Genomic DNA, 17798 nt, shown 5'->3' on the forward strand with positions numbered 1-17798 from the left:
TAATGTCCACAAGTCCTATAAGTGAGAGATTCTGTTGATTCAGAGGGAGTGAAATGTATTTTATCACATACTGTGTCCTCACACGTACAGTATCTGCGAAAAATAACGCAAAAGCACACACTTTGCTCCACACGCTGCCTGTTATGTCTAAGTGGAGAAGGAGGAAATGCTGAATGGGAACTCATGATACGTACAGCGAGCACATTGATCCTCACAACAGTGTCTTCTTACATTGAAGCAACAGATGAAAGTGAACTGTTAAATTCAGAACAGTACTAAAAATGTGCAAATGCTGAAACAAATAAATGTCTAGCAAAACTATAACATTTCAGAAGGATTAACATCCAATTAAAATGTATGACAAAATCATGATTTAATCACTATATATGTTAATTGACTCTATAAATCCTAATGAAGTGTGTCACTAGAAGGTCTAATAAGTTTTTATTGTACCCAGTTAAGTAAAAATACTTTTACACATACTTCTTTTAAGCATTCAAAATAGTTGATGAGCTCGCAATTGAAAACATGAAACCTGATTTGTTCAAAGTCTCATTGATAAACACTGCCCTATACAAACTTAAGCCGCAGCTGTATCTTAAGGGGGTAATGAACATTAACATACTGTATGTGTTTTGTTCCTAGTGACTATGGAAGTGAAATAAAGAAATGGGTTTGCAAGAGGTTTCTTAGCAACTGTACAGGCTCACCTCCAGTTAAAGACTGATGTTAAACATCTTTTATGGCTGTTTCCCTACTTTAGTAATTACCCTCTAAAAGCTCAGTGGAAAGTATATTGCTTTTCTTGTAAATATTTCTTACGTCATGAAAGGGCAAACTTTTCCAATGGCTGTTTCAGTATCAGTAAATCTTATCAATCTATCCTAACGACATTCAACAGGGCCTCTGTGTGTTTTTATTTTCCCAGGATCGACTCTGCAATGATGTTTATGCCTTCATTGTGGTTTCAAACAAACATTACATATCATGTTTTTTAACATTGTATACATTCACCTATGGCATATTATCTGAAACATATTAGCAGTATGTCATTAGTGCGTCCTCTCCCAACTTCAGTCTACAATTCCATACATATGTTCATAAGTCTGTAAGTTGATGGCTTCCTGTATTAAATAACTGGCATAATATTGTAAGCTTATGCTTCTTGATTGAATCCAACCAGACCAGCTTTACACAATAATGCTCACACAACCAATATACTTTTGTAGTATCATCCAATCCAATGTGTCGACCCCACTGAGAACTAGAGGAAGTAGAGCAACTATGGCAACTGAACACACAGATATGTTTCGAGGGAGTTGCATGAGAACAAATGAGGACTGGAGATTGTACGGATATTTATTATGTCGCCATAAAACACAACTACAATGAAATACCCATGCTGATTTGGAAAGTAATCTGGATGCTGGTATGTTAACGCAACATGATAAGTTGATAGACAATAACTTGTTTGCTAAACTTGTCACTTGATTTGTTATTGAGGGTATAGTATGAGTCAGGAGACAGATGTATGATCAATCATCGTCTGTGTTCATCACATATGGGTAAATGAATGTGTTGTTGCTGTACATTGCAAGTACAAGCCTTCTTGACAGATTTATTCTTTGTTTACTTTTTTTCTCCCAGCAATGTAGCAGGAAGATCTGTTCACCTGATGCAGCTCAAGTCGAATTGAGGTCAGGGATACAGGATGGTATTTTTTGGCAAGTACTGTGTACGACTGAGTAGTAAGGTTGTCCACATCGAGACAATGTGCCCTTTCAGAGCTAAGATTGGTGATCAGCAGGTGATCGCAGTAAATATCTGATTTGCAAGAAACAAACTACCTGATGATGCATTTAATGCAAATGCAAAACTATGATGTTTTAAAGCCATACATATAGGCCAAAACAAATGTATAGAAATAAATAATTTGCCCTGACCCATTTGTTTTTTACAAAATACACATTTATGGAAATGTGCAATAATACGGCTGTCACATGATGCAAAAATCATATAAACAAAACTTGTTGCTTTAGTGTATGCATCTCCTGAAGCTGTGACAATTTAATCAGTGTTTGCTTAATTATTTTGGGGGTTTTTTTTGTGGGATAGAATCCTAAATTATTTTTTACCCTGCATGCTTAAAGGGTATTAAAGAGACTTTCACTAGAGCTTATGCTGCTTGGGTTTTATAGAAACGTCAGTGCCAGTGGCTTCAGGATTTTAATTACTCAGAAACAAATGACTAAATACATTTCTTATAATTAAAATGTAATTATGCTCACAATCCATACATTTTGCTTTAGCCCAATAAGCCTGCAAAATCTGAGAAGAATACAAATGAACTATAAGCATTTCTTCACTGTGATGTCTTATTAATACAACGCCACATTGTTCTGGGAGAGAATGCCACGTTAATATGGCCGCCCTGCAATATTCATAGAAATAATGACATTGTTTCTGCATGAAAATAAACAGTGAGTAACTGCTTTCCTTAATGGGAAACTACGCATACATCCACACTTGTTACGCTGTTTCCAAGCAAACCTGATAGCAGAGGGGCGGTGATGGCCAAAAAGACATTGTCTGACTTTGGAGCGCGCAGTTTGTGCGAGAGCATCTGTCACCTCATGTTTCCAGTTGATCTGACGCGTATTTCTCAGAGAAGAGCAGGTCAGCAACATGTCCTAATGCCCCCACAGACGGGAGAGCGAAAGGGGTGGGCAGATGATTGCTTGAAATGCCATTAACAGTGTCTCCAGAGGAGACTTGGGTGATAAGATGACGAGGATCCAACCACCACCAAGTTTCCGCTCTGACAGCTGCAGCGTCTGGTTCTCCATCGACTGGTTCATGTCAATCACAGCTGGGAAGGTAAAGTTTAAATGATCTCTTATAGATTCAAGCGATTTGTCTCTTTTAGCCAGCTGTTGTGAAATAATTGTATTGTTTTTCCTTCTTACGAAAAATCAATTTTTCTCATGAGCGTTCAGTTTGAAACATGGCGTGTTTTTAACATTTTCACTGAAAAACTGAAATGCGTCTTTTTTTGGCCGAACAACCGCTAAAATATTAACCAATTTCGTTTTCTTTTTGTCTTCCTGCCATGTGAACTTTTTAATCATACTGTATTGTTTAAATGAGTGTTTGAAAGTCCCGATTTGACAGTTGTAGGCTACTTTACAAACTCGATTTAACATTTCCTTGTCTTATGTCGCTCTTCGCTCTCAGTGGAGACTGTGATGCTGTAGCAGCCATGTCTCAGCTGTATTACAGGAAAGCTGACAACTCGTCATACCGGGACCGCATCCCGCTGCGGATCGTGCGGGCCGAGGCTGAGCTCTCTGCCATGGAGAGGGCCTACCTGGGGGCTGTTGAGAAGGGGGACTATGCCAGTGTGAAACAAGCCCTGGAGGAGGCTGAGATCTACTTCAGGATCAACATCAATTGCATCGACCCCCTGGGACGCACGGCGCTGCTCATCGCCATTGATAACGAGAACCTGGAGATCATTGAGCTGCTGCTCAGCTATAATGTATATGTGGGTGATGCTCTGCTACATGCCATCCGCAAAGAAGTGGTGGGAGCTGTGGAGCTGCTACTCAACCACAAGAAGCCACGTGGGGAGAAACAGGTACTGTAGATGAATAACATCCTTTTTAAAGTGCACATTCCTACAGGTGTTTCTCTGACAGACCTGTTGCTAACTCCTCCAGCCTCAGTTTCATTTCATTATTTTTGTGTTCATTTACTTTCGAGTATATTATGGAAAACAAATTAATACCTGGTGGTTTATATATGTTCAGCTGCATAATTAAAGAAAATAAAAAGAGCCATCAACAAAGCATCCGTTTGCAATGATAGGGTGAGTTGTTCTTTCTTTACTTTGCCTTACTTAATAAGAGGTTTAATGACAAACATGATTTTAGTGCTTAATATGTTTTTGAAGAGAACAGGAAATTTAATTTAGCCTTAATTCTTTTTGAGCGACTCACTTGAGGCTATATAAGCGCTGGAAATGTTTGCAACACTGATTAAGCAAATCTTTGAAAGCGCATACTCCCAAAGTTTCAGACAGTTTAATGTTATAATTTTTTTGGGCTTCCAAAAACCTTTTTTGATCTTCTTCTGCAACAGAATATGAACCCATCGGCCAAAACAGTTATGCCTCATGTGATGTTCTGTAGGCTATACTTGTGTTTGTATTTGTCACTAACATGTGTAGAGAGTTTTCATAAACCTGTGTTAAAGCAATGACATCACTTAACATGTTAAAGTTTGGATATAAGTGTTATGATTTAGATTTATTTTCCCTCATGTGATGTTTTCTTTTCACTTCTCATAAAGTCTCTGTGGGGCTTGCAAATGCATTATCGGGAGTCAGTGGGCACAAGTTACAGCATCATGTGATGCTTTTGATCCGCTTTGATGAGTAACGTTAATGTTCCTGTTAAGCAACAGGGGGGACAATGTGGCTTGTTTGTTGCTATCTGTTAATATTAATGTAATTCTTTTCCATGAACCAATTCATCCCTTACACAACATTTCACAAACAATAAAACATTTTAAATAGGCATGCTTTCCTGTGTCTTAGTTTGAGGCATGACTGAGGTTATTTTAAGAATCCAATGTTATTTTCTGACTGAAAGCTGATGTTCTTTGATGTGCTGTCTTTTTTGCTACAGCTTTTAAAACAAAAAGTCCACAGTTTGTGTACAAGCCAGTTAAATAAAAGCCCCTGGCTGCTTTCAAATGAATTCTGGACATTTTTTGTAAATTTGTGTTTTGATGCTGCTGGGTCTCACTATAATGGACTTGGCGTACTCAGTGAAGAGTTGGGAAAAGAATAAAGGATGTTGTTGCTTCCAACCAGGAAGGTATTTTATGGCCAGCTGAACCACAAGCCATTAGCTGTGTGCTTGCTGTTAGACAAGATGGTTAGAGACACATGACAGATGAAATCAGATCCGTTCAAACCAGTAATTTCAATTCCTGTGAGGGGTCTAATAAGCAGTGCTCTTTTGTAAACTATCAGATCAAATTATAGTGAATTTTCATGTCTGTCCATCTGTGTGTTCCTCTCTTTGCCTTTCTGAAAAGGTCCCACCAATTCTCTTGGACAAACAGTTTTCAGACTTCACCCCAGACATCACTCCAATCATCCTTGCAGCCCACACCAACAACTATGAGATCATCAAGCTGCTTGTGCAGCGAGGTGTTTCCATACCTCAGCCACATGCTGTGCGCTGCAACTGCGTGGAGTGTGCGTCCAGTTCAGACGTGGACGGCCTTCGTCACTCACGCTCCCGTCTCAACATCTACAAGGCCCTCTCCAGCCCCTCGCTCATCGCCCTCTCCAGCGAGGATCCTTTCCTCACTGCCTTTCAGCTCAGCTCAGAGCTGAAGGAGCTCAGCACAGTGGAGAATGAGTTCAAGTCAGAGTATGAGGAGCTGTCCCGTACGTGTAAACAATTTGCAAAGGACCTCTTGGACCAGACCAGAAGCTCTAGAGAGTTGGAAATAATCCTCAACTACCGTGATGACATCAACCCTCTACTTGATGAGAATGCTAATGATCTGGCCCGACTGAAGCTGGCTATCAAATACTGCCAGAAAGAGGTAAGCTCCTTGTTGTTTTGATATCCTCATTGTCAGATTGGCCTGCAGCGGCACAGCACTACAACTGTTTTTTTCTGGATATCTTCAAAGTAAAAAAGATAACACGAGCAAAGATGTCTTGTCTTGATAACACTGGTGCACATACAGACATACTGAGAAGTGGCAGGATTTACAGTGGATAAAACCTAAGTACAAATAGGAATAAGTATGAAATGCTTTGAAAAATATGGACTGGATTACAAAGACAGTGCCAAGATGGGCTGTAAATGGCTTGAGAAGGGTGGAGATGTCCTTTGGGAAATTAGAACAACATGTAATTGTCAGGCTGGCTCTTAGCAATGCATTACAGTAGCCCTCTCAGACAGTCCCATGACAATTGGATAATTGGGGGTAATGATGGAATAAGTGATGGCCACTTCCCTGAAATACATACTCATAATATTTTAATAAGGGAGGGAACGTTTTACTGTCTTTCAACATTTTCTTTGGAGTATTTTCTTTGGATGCAATGCAAACATTATTTTATTTGTTTTTTAGATAGCTTTATAGCTTTGGCTTTGTTCACGCAAGGTAAAGAAAGTTCAGGGTTTTTTGGAACAGGCTACAGTGTAAAGTACAGACTGAGTTTCAGCATGTGTCTTTTATTTGTTTCACTCAGTAAAGAGACTGTTCAGAGCCCTTGGGTGTTGTTTGTATACAGCCGTTGCATAGTATTTGCAGAGTTAAAAGCTCATGCCACCTGTGTACTGCTCACCAGCTCTGTTTAGATTTAAACTTGGCGCACATTTAAGAGTAATTGCATGCAGTTTGCAGTGTTTTGACTTTGCTGTTATTTTGATAAGATAGTTGCCAATGTGAGAATGAAAAATCAGTGCGACTGTTGGCATCTCTGTCTGGCACAACTGGTGTTCATGGCAAAAGGTTTTATAGCTGAACTTTAAGGGCTCAGTGGCTGTTGGTTTTTATCACAGATGGTTGTTTTAGACAATATTTCTCTAGATGATTTCAGACTACATTCAACACTGATCACGTAATACCTACACCACCACTACTACTACTACTGCTACCACTACTACTACTACCGTCGCTCCTAAATAATAAGGACCTGGTCCTATACAGTACTGCAGTGCTAAAATTAGAAAACATTAAAATATAATAAATCGCTTGAAAACAGACAGCAGGCTGCACTACAATAATTTTAATAAAAAACTTTTTTTTTAAATGGTAAAAGTAACACTAGACAGAATAATACTGTTAGCTCTAAATAACAAAAGGATTTCCCTGTTTGAACTCAAATATAACATGGCGACAGTACTGTATACCTGACACTTGCCACCCTGGATTGCTGTATTGCTTTATTTATTATTAAGTTTAATAATAGTTTCTTCTCAGACTTATCTGCAGTAAAGTTAGATTGTTCCTTACACATGGATGCCTGAAGACTTGACTTGAGCTTTGGAAATAAAAATGTGATCATTTTTGATGCAGTAAAATTCCAGGGCAATAATAAATATTAACATTTTATACAAGCCTTGCAGTGGTGTGCTACTCATCTTATGTATTTAAGTATTTGGTCTTTTATAGCCTGGATTGAGGCTGAATCAAGATAAATCAATGAACTTGATAGAACAGAGAGCTGAATGTTTTTTCCTTATTTGTGCTCTTGTTTTGAGGAACGGTGCAGCTGTGCACTAGCTGTAGCAATCGTTTTCCTTTTATAGTCAATGCACTTTGATCATAAAGTTGTTTTTCATTTCATGCAAACACATTAAGATAATTGACCTCTTTTGTATTATCCAAGATGGTGTATCCAAATTAATTATGAGAATTAGTGTGTTATTCATGCCTCATAAACATACAGTATGATCAGTTGTCAACAGTGGATTTTCATGTGTCAACCTTTGACAACCTAGTCATTGTGATTACATCTGTGGTTGTCCAAGTTTTGCACAAAAACAGCTAACACTCCTTTTTGTTTACCTCTGAGCCAAGACCACTTCAAACAATGAGCTATTTTTATTCAGGCTCCCCTCTGTTACAGCAGGTGGTACAAAATTTGTATTAGGGGGACAAGTGTTGGTGTCACTTTTATTATATATTACTAAGCACACCGACAAACAGAAATCTGAGAGAGTTGCATAGTTTTCATTTCAAGATCCAGTTCTGGGGAGTTGACCAATGCTTGGATCAGACTGGAATTTGAATGTCAACATTGTAGGCCATTGTTAGGTGCATCAGATACCCCCAAACTGAAACCATACCTCCGGACAGCCATTGAATGTAAGTCAAATTAATATACAGTAGGAGTGTTTATTGTTTGTTCTGCACTTACCTAACCACACAGGAGTGGCCACCCAGAGGTTGGTGCATAGGCTACTACCAGTATAGTATGTTGTGGGCATATAGAATGCTACTGTCCATTTGTGTGTTTGGACAAACAACTGTACAAAAGACACACATCATTAAGCTGGGCTCTTATGATGACTTGCCATTTTGGACTTCTTCAAAGAAAATGCACTAAAGTGGTTGAGGAATTTTAATGGACTTCATAGACCACCAGCACTTAGTGATTGTCCACATTATTAGTAGCAAAATATTCCTTTAATGCATTCAGAAAAGTGTTTTTCCTCTATTGTCCTGCTACCTGCTGCACTCAGGAGCGATAATAGCTTGTTATGTTGTAGTTAAATAAAAGTGAAGAACTTAGGTTGTATATAAAAATCACATCGCTGTTTGGGTTGTGTGTCTATGTACATTATGCATCTGTTGTAATGTTATCTACTAGAAACCATTGCAGGAATGTTTTAAATTATTATCTTTGGAACTGATTTAGATCATGTTCATATAAACTGATCAAATGTTATTATATAGCTTAATTGATTTGCACAACACAGTGTGTCATCAGTATAAAGGTGCCTTAGGACAAAATTAACACTTGTTTTGAAGGGGAGTGCGGTGTGACATGTGGATGGGGTGATTTTCGCCTTCCAAAAATGTCCGCAGACAAAATCTGGTCTCGCCAGATGTCACCTTTTGCCTCCAGTCATGTTATAGCAAGTCAACATCTCACAAGGACGGATAGGAAACGTTCAATATGTCAGATCCTGCACTGATACATGACCTCATCAACCACAATTTAATGCTATATAGTACCTTAATGGGAATCCATTTGGCTGTAATATGGTTAAGAAGAGATTAACTTCCATCACCATCCACAGATGTCCAGCAGATGCCGATATCAAATCTCACAGGGCAGAGAAAATGTGTATGGGAAACAGATTTGACTTCTTAACAGAGCATTAGAGAACACTTCAGAAATGTTTGCCCATTTATCCCCCTTTATTCACCAATTAGTGCATGCATACAGTATGTAGACCACATAGACAAACAAAAACATAATACAAAAACATGAAAGGTGACAACTAGGTAAGAGGATTAGGCTTGTGAAGAAAAGTAAAATAAAAACAAAATAGAAGACAAAAATAAATAAATGCAGGCAGTGATCTACTTGAAACTCGTGTCTTGCATGCTTGCAAGAGACAAAGTCTTATCTCATTGTTTTAATATGCTTGTGATTGGATGTTATGCTCGACATAGTATGGACAGCATGAGCAATTGGTTTTCTTCTTTCTTTAAGTGTTCTGCTGTGTTGAAGCATGTCTTCTCTGTCTCTAAATTTCAACATCCAATCTGGGAATGTTTGAGACTGCAGGGGAAAACAATTTATGTTACATGTGAGTGAAGAAAAGGTTTTTTTTGTTCCAGGCATGATCAAAATGGTAAGGTGGCATACCTGGGGAGGGCTGTTGTTTCTAATTAGCAACTGAGAATCTTTGTTTGTTCAACATGCTGAATTAGAGGGGTTATTTAGGCTCCCTGAAGAAGGTTCTTCATGTCTTTTTAAACTTACTGTAAGGGACAGACAAGCTTTGTATGTTGAGGACCACTAAGCATCAGATCTGAGAATCAGATACCGCTGGTTTCGTGGCAGTGGCAACAATAATCAACATTACTGTATTATGTCAAAAAAATAAAAAGGGATAGCCCCTCAACACACTTGTACACTAGATATCATAGCATAACAATGAAATACTTTTTTTTTTTTTTCAGTGGTGGAATAAGCTATTTTGTCTGCAGTTTTATTTGCAGCTGCATATTTAGTGTTTAAGAGAAAGCTTTTGCATGTATGAATTAAAACCATGTAAATGATGATTTTTATTTAAGTTTAATTAACATCTCTTTTTGTCTCTCTCTTCTCCTCAGTTTGTTGCTCAGCCCAACTGTCAACAGCTGCTGGCCTCTCGGTGGTATGATGAGTTCCCAGGCTGGAGGAGGCGTCACTGGGCAGCAAAGCTCATCACATGTATCTTCATCGGCCTCCTCTTCCCCCTGTTATCCATCTTCTACCTGATCTCTCCAAAGAGCCGCTATGGCTTATTTATCCGGAAGCCGTTCATCAAGTTCATCTGTCACACCTCTTCCTACCTGAGCTTCCTCTTCCTGCTCTTCTTGGCCTCGCAGCATATAGCCTCTGAACAGAAGGACTATCAGGGCCCGCCACCCACCACTGTGGAATGGATGATCCTGCCATGGGTGCTTGGTAACAATGAACACACAGATACACAGACACTAACATGTCATGCCATGTTATCATGCACTCTACACTGTGGTCACACACGTTTCAAAAAGTACTAAGGTGCTTACTGTGACTGTGATATGTACTGTATGCTAATGTACAACCTGCACAATGCTCGTCAAATTTATTTCAGTGACAAACAACCTCTGTTGTTTGTTCATTTCTCCAAGGCTTTATATGGACTGAGATCAAACAGATGTGGGATAGTGGCTTCAAAGACTACATAGATGACTGGTGGAACTTGATGGACTTCATAATGAACTCCTTGTATCTTGCAACCATTTCACTGAAGATTGTCGCTTATGTAAAGGTACTGTGCATCTTACAGCGCTAGGTATTTGACAGCCACAGATTCAAATCTACACAGTGTATCAAGGATTCCAGCATTTTTACTTAAACGTACGAAAAAGAACTTATGGATTACCGGATGTGTGTTACTGGTTATGAAAAAGTCACAATTACAAACAGCTGTTTTGGGGATGCAAGAAAAATAATATTAAAAATATGTTGCCTCTTTCTGTCACTCACTTCCAAATGAGGCTTTGACGGTCATATTGCTTTTGTCCACAGGGATGGCCAGAATCAACAAAAAAATGAAAGTTCCTTGTAGCTGTTTTTTAATTAAAGAAACATAAAAGGGAGGAAATTTAACATACTTCAAGTATGCTGGAAATCTTGAATTCATGATCAAAACCAATTTGCCATTTTCATCCTTCTTTTCTTTTTACAGTACACTTGCCGTAAATCCAGAAGCAGCTGGGAAATGTGGCACCCGACTTTGGTTGCAGAGGCACTGTTTGCCATCGCCAACATCTTCAGTTCCTTGCGCCTCATCTGCCTTTTCACTGCCAACTCCCATCTGGGCCCCTTACAGATTTCACTGGGCCGCATGCTCCTGGACATCCTTAAGTTCCTCTTCATTTACTGTCTGGTGTTGTTAGCCTTCGCCAATGGCCTCAACCAGCTCTACTTTTATTATGAAACAGATGTTGCTGACTGCAAGGGTATTCGCTGCAGTAATCAAAACAATGCCTTCTCAACGCAAGTTCTCAAATAAGTTGTTCCTGAGAAATCTGTATTATTAATAATTAATACATTTGTTTTTCAATAGAGCATAATGTGATGTATGGTTGTTTGCTTTTCAGGCTGTTCGAGACGCTGCAGTCATTATTTTGGTCTATTTTTGGCCTGATTTCCCTCTATGTGACAAATGTGGAACCACAACATGAATTTACTGAGTTTGTGGGCACTACCATGTTTGGCACGTACAATGTCATCTCTCTGGTAGTGCTTCTCAACATGCTAATTGCAATGATGAACAACTCCTATCAGCACATTGCTGTGAGTGGTGTAGCTTACCTATTTTATCGTTTTGCCACACTAATTTGTCTTGCAGTACTTTGCAAAAGGTTTTGATTAATTGCTGTTTTGTTTTTGTTTTGTTTTTCAGGATCATGCAGATATAGAGTGGAAATTTGCAAGAACAAAATTATGGATGAGCTATTTTGAAGAAGGCGGAACTTTACCATCTCCATTCAATATAATACCCAGTCCAAAGTCTGTTTATTATCTATTTTCATGGATAAAGAGGCATTTGTTGAAGAGACCAGCCATAATAAGGCTTGAAACATTTGAAACTTTGGGAGTAAGTAGTTTCCAAAGATTTGCTTTGATCGGTATAGTCACCACTGTGTTGCAAACATATTGTAGTGCCTGTCTGTTGTTATAGCCTCAAAGTGAGCAGCTCCAAAAGAATTAAGACTAAATTGAATTTCCTGTTCTCTTCAGAAATGTATTATGCACTAAAATAATGTTTATCATAAGACCTCAACTAAGGAAAGAACACCAAGTAAGAAAGTCACCCTATCATTGCAAACTGACATAACATGCCGCTTTGTTAATGGCTCTTTTTATTTTCTTTAATTGTAGAGACGTGCAGCTGAAAATGTGAGATTAAACCATGAGTATCAGGTATACATTTTTTTTCCACAATATACTGTAAAACATTATGGGATTTATTATTAAACTTTATTTAAAAATGAATCTGTAGTTTGCCTTAAAAAAAGAATGTGCATTTTTTTAGGAGGTTTTGAGGAACCTTATGAAGCGATATGTGGCTGCAATGATCAGAGATGCCAAGACAGAGGAAGGGTTGACGGAAGAGAATTTCAAGGTAGTATGTAAATATTGAGTATTGAAACCTTAATTTCCTATGTTTTTTAATTGCTTATAATCTCTGCTGTTGTTTCCTCTCTGCTTCTCAACAGGAGCTGAAGCAGGATATCTCCAGTTTCCGCTATGAAGTCCTTGGAATGATGAAGGGTAAACCTCAAGGTGGGGTCCCAGGTACAGTTGCAAGCTCCACCTTGGCTTATCCTGGAAACTCATTCAAATATTCTCCGAACTTGGCCACTAAAGTGCCTCAACACAGGCTGAGCGTGTCTGATTCGACCACCACCACCACCTTGCTGCTGAGTGGAGTCCCCAACTCTACTGGCTCTGTGGGCTCATCTGGGCCGCTCCAGAGACACAGCAGACCCCCCTCTCAGAAATGTGATGAAATTCATTCAGTGTCAGAGGAAGACACATTGGGATCTGATCAACAAAACGAAGAACTTCAGACTAAGTTGGTGGTTGTGGAAGTCCTACAGAAAGCTGCAAGCAAGAAAGTGAAAAATGGGCCAAAAATATATAAAGATTAGGCCATGTCTGCAAGTTTTAAACATTTTGAGATTTAATTTCGGTTCACTAATCTACATGTTGAAAATAGTTTATGGAGTAAACTAATTCTCCCATTGTAAAATGTACTACAGTTACCTGCAGTGCAGGACATTTTTTCATATAAATGAATGTCCGCTACAGTGCTGATGAAGTCTATCAGTGCCAGACAAATCTGTGTATTTCACAGAATACTTAAGTCTTTATATTTGGACTCTGTGTGCAGTCGTGGGGACGGAGCAAATAAGAGTAAATAGGGGTCTACAGTGTCAGAGGCATATCTACAGTATCTGGCAGTGAGAATAATTACAGGAGAGTAATGCATTCTCCTGCCTGGACTCATAAACCTTTCAATGCTCTATTGAATTGAATGATCTATCATTCTGCCCTTAGGTTCATAACTGGGGATGGCTTTAGAATGCATCATTGTTTATTATATGAGAAAGTTGGGAAGAACAGCACTGCTGTCATTCACAAAGCACTTCTTGGCAAGCTACCTGAGCATCTCACTTGTCGTTTTAAGTATCGATCAAATTTGCACTGCACAAAGTCCCAGGACAATCTAGTCCTTGAAAAACAGCATCTTAATACTGACACTGGGAAACTGATTTTTAAATATGTTCCACAAAAGAAGAATAATCTGCAGAAATGTGAAATATGAGATGGGCTGGCCCCTTGTGCACAATTCATGACATGGCAGTTAATTTTCTTTTGATCGACTAATTTTAACAACTATTCATTCCATCCATTCGTATTTGTTGCAGCTCTATTATATTGTATTATATCCATATGATGTATGTATTTTGTTCAGGGGACCCTGAAGAGAGAGCTTGCTCTTATTGGCCCTTCCCTGTTTGAATAAAGGTCTTTTTTCAGAAAGAGGAGACAAAAGTTCTGCACTGCAGGTTTAAATGATATACTCAATTTAATAATCCTTTAATGTATACAATGGCATAATAACATGTTATCTCACATTATATTACATGCATTCAGCTCTGATTAATAGAACACATACTGGGTGAGATTTGACCTCAGTGAGTGCTGACTTGATGCTCAGGGAATTGTGAAGCAAGTTGGTAATTCAGGTTTTACTTTGAGCATTTATTCCAAAGAGCCTTGACACCCTACTGCCTATACTCTCCTCCTTCACCTTGCACTGTCCTCTTACTGTGATATGCAAAACTATCTTTAATCTCTATCTCTGTGGAAAAGGTATTACTTCTCATACGCTGACAGTATCTAGTCCTTTTATGCTAAAAATCGATCATAAAGAAAGACATAATTAACAGAAATGTTATTATATGTAATACTTGAGTAAACTATATTGAATTTAGACAAATTATCCAGTTGTAGCACCTAGCTAATTCAGAGTTTCGGGTCACCTTCTCTTTTAATCCATCATCACTGTCCTGACTACTTTTGAACAGAAAAGCATGTAATGCAGTCTAGTTATGATTTGTTGGAGGATTTGTTCCTCAACCATGTGCACTATCTACTATACCTTGCAGGCATGAGGGCCCTCTAGTGATCTGTGTGTAACTGTGCAATTTTGTAACTTGTAATGATATCACTGTAAAAAAAGAAAAAAAAAGAAAGAATAAAAGAGAACACTTATTGAAAAAGCAGTGTTTTTTGCACTTGTGACAAGACAACATGTTTCTCTTCTCTTTGCTTGGTGAACACTTCTCAATTTTATGCATAATGGCAATACTAACATTAGGACAGAGACGATGGCACAAAGATGGAGAAAACAAATGGCACTTTTGCATTAACTGGCCTGTCTCTTGATTTGCCTTACTCCTGAAATCTTTCCTTTCATCTTGTTTACTGGAGAAACATCTTCAGTAAATAGTTTGTTGCCTTCTCTCTGGCTGTATATACAGTGGTCCCTCTGACATAGTGCACAAGAAACACAGTTTACATGTTCTTCCTCCTTCTGAGGGTTTTTCCTCTTGTACTTTGTGACCTGTCAGAGGAGAAGCACTAGTTAAGGCTCAGTTGCACTCTCTTATTTGTAGAATAAATGCTAATTTGGTACCATTATTCATATCCTACCTGACTGTAGTAACAATTATTCATATAATTCATAATTAATGTAAAAATTCATATGATGCCTATTGTTGATATATTGTCAAATCTTTTCCAGTAAACGGGAGGTTTCCACACAACCTTCTGTAACCAATTAGCTAAATTTGCTTTACTTTATAACCCAATTTAAATTAGCTCTTGCAACAAAGGAGCAGTTATACAATTTGATAACTAAATTAACTTAGAAGGTTAAATTTAAGTTAATTTAAAGGCTTGTGCATAAGTACAATGTGGGATATTGTACTTCACTTGAGTATTTCTATTGTATGCCACTTGGACTCAAGTCCTGACATACAAAAGACTATGATATGCATGATGCATTGTTGTAGATTAAACTGCCCAAAAGAACATTTGTTAAAACAAGCTCCATGTTGACCAGCTACAACATCAGAAAAATACTGCTTCCATGTTAATGCAGACTTATAGTCCCAACATGATTTCCACAAACCTTGATGTAGATTGCTGACAACTAAATTATTCATTTTAGTAGCTTTAGCGATCTTATGATTTAACACTTACTAGTGATTATGTTGTTTTTTTTCAGCTCTCTGTAATGATCGGTGGAAGAATAATTTACTTGGTTCAAAGGTTTCCTACTTATCAGGCATCAAGCACCCTCTAGTGATGGGAAAGACTAGTGCACTGTTGTAGGCTAAGATATGTAAACAACGGCATCACTGTGGTCTCTACACCCACGAATGTTACATCTTCTAAACCTGTTTAGATGTTATGAAAGATGTAGCTGCTTTTAACCTGCAATCACTTACAATGATTGTTTATTTGAGTTAATTTGAGGCGCAGTAATTGGTGTATTACTGCTATAAGCATAGTATTAACTAATAGTAGTAGCAGTAGTGTTTCAGTTTTATCAGTGTTATGCTTTTTAAGTTTTGTTTCTATATTCTGTATTTGCACAGATATTTAATTCCACACCTTCATAGCTTGAAGCTGCAGGCTACATGGGTGCTAGAGGAAGTCTTTATGTTTCTGTTTCCATAGCAGCCGAGAGCAAGAAAGTCACACTATCTCTAGAAAGGCAATCAACAGAATGTTTTGGTCTTTGTACTAGATCTGAAGAGCTCCCTCAATTTAGATTGCTGTTACATTTTTCCCTTCAATTTCCACTTTAAAGGAGTTTTTTTTTTTTAGCAAGATACAAAGAGCAGAAAGTACTCGGTACCCAAACTGACTTTTATCCGTTCTTTGTGGCACATGCAGTGTTTGTGCCCGTGTGTCAGTGTGTGTGAAAGAGACTGATTCATGCAGAGAGCTCTGATTCAAAGTGTTAAAGTCACGCTGCGTTTAATTATCGCTGTAGTGTAGTTAATGAGTGCCATTATTTCCCCCATCGAAGCAAATATAGAGTCTCAAGTTTGAAAATTGGCTGCTCATTGGAATGTGGGGATTGTAAAGTTAATGTATTCCAGTCTTTGGGATTTTAGGAGAGATGAGAAACCCAGGAAGGGATTTTATGTGTAAGTGCTTTTCTAAAGACCTTGACAAATCAAGTTCAAAAGAGGCTTGCTGCCTTGAAAGTGTCATCTTTTTAATGGACATGTGGTTTGCTGAATAATTCATGTTCTTATTTTGAAACTTTTCTACTTTCAAACTCACTGGTTAGACATAAATATAATACATTAAGCCACTGGTTTTGACTTTCAAATCTGTGCTGCAGTATTGAATCAAGCACTGTGTCTTTCCTCTTTTAAACATCCATTGTTTTAAAAAAAAAAAGAACATTTTCCTGCTCACATCTGGAACATCTGGCTAGCCAGGAGGTTGAACAACATATGGCGGAATGAATGGTATAACTAATGCCTCTTGGGTATGCTGTGAGTAACAATACCCACTTGTACGGCTAACAATAGCTACACTTTAAAATCTAATCATGTTTGAATGGAATAAACAAAATGATAGTCTGTTTTGCCATGGGTCATGTTGCTTAGAAATAAAGAATGGTAATATAAAAAAACCCCAAAACATTTTCCTTTCACAGGAACAAAAAAATAATACCACATTTAAAAGTAGCCGCTTTAATATGTTTGACACGTGTGTTCATGTTCAGCTCATCTTCATTTCCTGTTAACAATTCTGTGCATGTGTGAGCCATTTCACAGACAAATAGTTTGTTGTGTCTGTTTTTGTCGCCAAGATACTGTTGTTTACACGGAAGAGCAAATGTCTGTGTCCTGTTAGTTCTTGTGTTACAGGACAGTTTGACATCTTGAGATATAGATCAGGTTTTGTACATCTGACAAAACAAGAAGAGTAGCTATGGACACTCAGGTTTAGTAAGGAAACAAGTGCATGTTTTAGGATTTTGAAATGAAAAATTTCAGATTTTACATCCATTTTATGGTTGAGTTGTCTGGTCTGTCATTGTTCAAATAATGATTCAACACACCATTATTCCCACTCAATGTAAAAATTATTATGTGTAAAGTAGTGATGCAGTGATACTCACTGCCTGCACTCCCTCTCACCACTAGGTGGAGCAAACTACACTCTGAAAGTTTTATACAGCCAGTGCTATGGCATTTGTTCAGAGCAGATATTATGTAATGTTTCTTTGTTAGATGACCAAATAAATGACACTTTAATAGAAAAGATACAGATGGATTTTCTATCCCATCTGCTTATTATAAATGTCTCAGTCAAGCGCTTCGCTTAGGGCTCTAATAAATATGCTTAGTTTTTTGTAGCAGTGTACTGAGAAGATAATTAAGCAATTAGT

General features: G+C 38.1%; 1 protein-coding gene across 1 annotated transcript; it reads left to right on the plus strand.

Annotated features, from left to right (window-relative positions):
* Positions 1-2812: 2812 nt before the first annotated feature.
* On the plus strand, positions 2813-13924 carry trpc4b (transient receptor potential cation channel, subfamily C, member 4b). The gene is made up of 10 exons (XM_084350815.1): positions 2813-2877; positions 3235-3637; positions 5104-5622; positions 9886-10222; positions 10429-10568; positions 10989-11299; positions 11404-11599; positions 12188-12229; positions 12342-12431; positions 12526-13924. The coding sequence occupies exons 2-10, from the start codon at positions 3260-3262 to the stop codon at positions 12958-12960; spliced, it is 2448 nt and encodes an 815-aa protein (XP_084206941.1). The 5' UTR covers positions 2813-2877; positions 3235-3259; the 3' UTR covers positions 12961-13924.
* Positions 13925-17798: the final 3874 nt, after the last annotated feature.

The sequence above is a fragment of the Pagrus pagrus genome (genome assembly GCF_965226575.1).
Source record: "Pagrus pagrus genome assembly, chromosome: 4".
In the NCBI taxonomy this organism is placed as follows: domain Eukaryota; kingdom Metazoa; phylum Chordata; class Actinopteri; order Spariformes; family Sparidae; genus Pagrus; species Pagrus pagrus.